Here is a 3,409-nt window from a genome sequence, read left to right as displayed (position 1 = left end):
ATGTTTGGTTTTTTTATCTGCTTCAGTCTGTTTCTTCTTCTTCTTTTTCTTCAGTCGTGTTTGACACGCGGAAGAACTGCTCTCAATGCCAGGAGGAGATGCGCCTGCACTTCAAAAGGCTAAACCACTGACTGACAGTAATAGGCCTATTGTTTCTTTAAGGACTGGGTAATATGAGGTTATTGTGAATCTCAAGTTAAATTGGCAGGAATTTAAAAATGTATTTATTGCTATTTCCCAAAAAATAAGACTCAAATAAACCACGTTTATTTTGTTCAAAATGCTTTTATTCTCAATTTTACACTTGGTATCTCCTGATATTGGATATATTCCATAAAATACAATATTGGGTAGACTATAAATAATAAAAAAAATATATATTTTTTCTAATCTAGAATTTCTTCTAGATTTGAACCTTTTTAACAACATTTTTAAAAACATTAGTTCAGGTTCGTAACCTTTTAACTTCATAAACATTTAACCACTTAACTATGTTTTGGGGCCAAGTATACATATAGTATATGCATATACTCAAACAATACCCAATGTATATTTCAGACAGCAAAATATGGGTTCTGAACAACATAGGGTGTTTTTTTGTTTTTATTTTAAGGTGAACTATTTCCTTAATAGTGCCTCTAAAAAAGACAACATTACTTTCTATATTCTTTAAATGTTGCCTCATTTTAAATAAATACTTTTTTTGCATTTGAAGAATTTCTTGGAAAGCCACATCTGAACATTTTTCAAATGTTCATTTCAAAACCACTTTAACTTTGAGAGTTTCTATGTAATTCAATTCCTCTAAAAAATAACATTTTAAATGCATTTTGCACAGAGAAGATGATGATGTTGGGAGTGTTTCTCAGCACATGCGAACAAGATCACTTTTTCTGCATCCCACTTTACAGCACGTGGAGGGCAGCGCTTCATAGGCCTCTCTTCTTACTCGATCCATTCCTGCAGAGGTCAGTGACTCCACATCAGTCCCGATTTCATAACCTGTGTAAAATCAAAGACAGGTACTGTACATGATTTCTGTTTCCTCCACAGTCCATGCTGTACAAGGAATGACTCGGGGATGTCAGAATGTAAAATTCAAATCTCTACAGCAAGGTGGCGCACAAGAGCTGACATTGAATCTGCACAGTTCTGCTACTCCTGCTATTTCTGCAATGGCTTTGTATGACAGAAAGAAATAGCAAGAGTAGGATTCATTTAGTATTCTGTTCCAAATTCAACCAAGATTTAATTGTAAGTTTTATTTTGATTGCATTATTGCATAATTTCAGTGGGTCTTGTTCCTATCTACAAAGCTAAAAACTACATTTAGTTATGTGATCAGAGCATGCAAAGTAACTGTAATGTAGATTAAATGGAATTAGATTCCAAAAGATTTGTAATCAGTTCTTTACTGAGTTTTATTAATGTTTGTTCTCAATTATTTTTAATGTATTCATAATAGTGCTGTCAAACGATTAATCGCATCCAAAATAAAAGTTTTAATTTACATAATATATTTATATGTGCTGTGTATATTTATTATGTATATATAAATAAACACACACACATACAGCATATATTTTGAAAATATTTGCATGTATATACATTTATATATTTATATTCTTATATTTTATATTATATATAAATATATTTAATATATAAACATAACATATTTTTCTTAAATATATACATGCATGTGTTTGTATTTATATATACATAATAAATATACACAGTGTACACACATGTAAACAAAAACTTATTTTGGATGCGATTAATCGTTTGACAGCACTAATTCATAAAAATATTTTTACTCTTTATATTTTGATTTTATAATAATATTATATATATAATTATATATATATAATATTTTCTTAACATGTAATATTTATTATATTTTATTACATTTCCATTTCTTAATTTTTGCATTGTTGTATTATAATATGTACTTAAAGTATTATATTATTTTATTTCCCTTACGTTATTTTATATTATGCTCTATTATATTATCCATCTATTGTCCAAAACGCTTGTCCCGTGTAGGGTTACGTGAATGTTGACGCCTTTCCCTGTAGACAGAATATTATATTATATTATATTATATTATTAAACTATTATATTATCCATCTATTCTCTAAAACGCTCCTGTAGGGTCATGTTAAAGCTGGCGCCTTTAGCTGTAGATTATATTATATTATATATCTGTAAAAGGCAGGCCACTAAAACTTTATAACATAATAAATTTGAGACACTGTCTAAAATGTAAGTAGTTGGTGTTGTTACAGTAATAACTACCAAAAATCTAACAATAAGAGTTTTCTGCTCTCACTTACATTGGGATGAAGCACCAATATTGACAATATGGACTGATCAAGCAAAGTCAAAATATATACTGACCATTTAGGGGGTCCTCGGTTTGGCCCCGCCTCCATCTGGAACCCCCACACGTGTAGACAACCGCCCGAAAAAACTCACGGCCACAGAGTCTCAGAGCTTTCTGGGCCTGGGCCGAATCTGCCCACGCGGCCAACACCAACAGCACCGCCAGCAGCACCAACTTCATGGCTGGAAACAGAGTCAAAGCAGTGCCTTCTGCCGAGCTTATGGAAGTCTTTTGTTTTCTGACCTCGGAACGTCTATATACCACGCAAAGCGTGATTTATGTGTTATTGACGCACTTCTTTTCCGTGACCTTTTAAATGAGGCAAAATGACCCACAAAGCAGAGACTTCCATTTGTCAAAATGGATTTGTTGGTTTTAAATAAATAGATGATGCACAAATGGTGTATCAAAATACAGCTAATTTAACAAAGTGGCGTGAGGTCTTTGTTTTATTTGCTACAGCAAAGTGCTCTTTAATGATGTTTTCGAGATACATGCCCATAAACCTAAATATCGCAAATTTGAGCATGTGTCACACCAGCATTATGGAGTGACACCAGGATAATGACAGCACTTACTTCCTCCCAAACCTTGTTAATTTGACCTAAAAGGCTGAGCACCATAATGAGCCGATTTATATCTGGCTGGCAAACACTCTGTTGCCAAGTGCTTCCACACAACATCGCGGTTTACGGGATAACCCTACCATCCTGCAGTATTTCCCGCAGGCTTTCACGTTTTAGATTTAATTGCAGTCATTCCTAAAGGAAATTCTACGAGTCATCAGAAGATACAGCCTACACCTAATCCTTTCGTTTTGCGTCATTTGTTTTATGTAGCGTGTCAATTATTTTTATGCGGTTGTTCATAAAGCAGCAGCAACTGAGTGGCAGTGTGGCTTGCTTTTGAACAAGCGGATGTGAGAGTTGAACTCATTTTGAAGTCGGCCACTGGAATTAGAACAGTTCAGGCTCTTTGTAAAGCTATTTTAACTAAACAAGTGCGACCCCCCCCCCCCCCCCCCCC

General features: G+C 33.9%; 1 protein-coding gene across 1 annotated transcript; it reads right to left on the bottom strand.

Annotated features, from left to right (window-relative positions):
• Positions 1-865: 865 nt before the first annotated feature.
• On the bottom strand, positions 866-2,563 carry insl5b (insulin-like 5b). The gene is made up of 2 exons (XM_016283656.1): positions 2,398-2,563; positions 866-1,002 (listed from the first exon to the last, which is right to left on the bottom strand). The coding sequence occupies exons 1-2, from the start codon at positions 2,561-2,563 to the stop codon at positions 866-868; spliced, it is 303 nt and encodes a 100-aa protein (XP_016139142.1).
• Between the last annotated feature and the right edge of the window lie 846 nt (positions 2,564-3,409).

This window comes from Sinocyclocheilus grahami, unplaced genomic scaffold (assembly GCF_001515645.1).
Source record: "Sinocyclocheilus grahami isolate Dianchi unplaced genomic scaffold, SAMN03320097.WGS_v1.1 scaffold176.1, whole genome shotgun sequence".
Lineage (NCBI taxonomy): Eukaryota > Metazoa > Chordata > Actinopteri > Cypriniformes > Cyprinidae > Sinocyclocheilus > Sinocyclocheilus grahami.
Note: the sequence above shows the minus strand (reverse complement) of the source record. Positions and strands in the feature narration are given on the sequence as shown.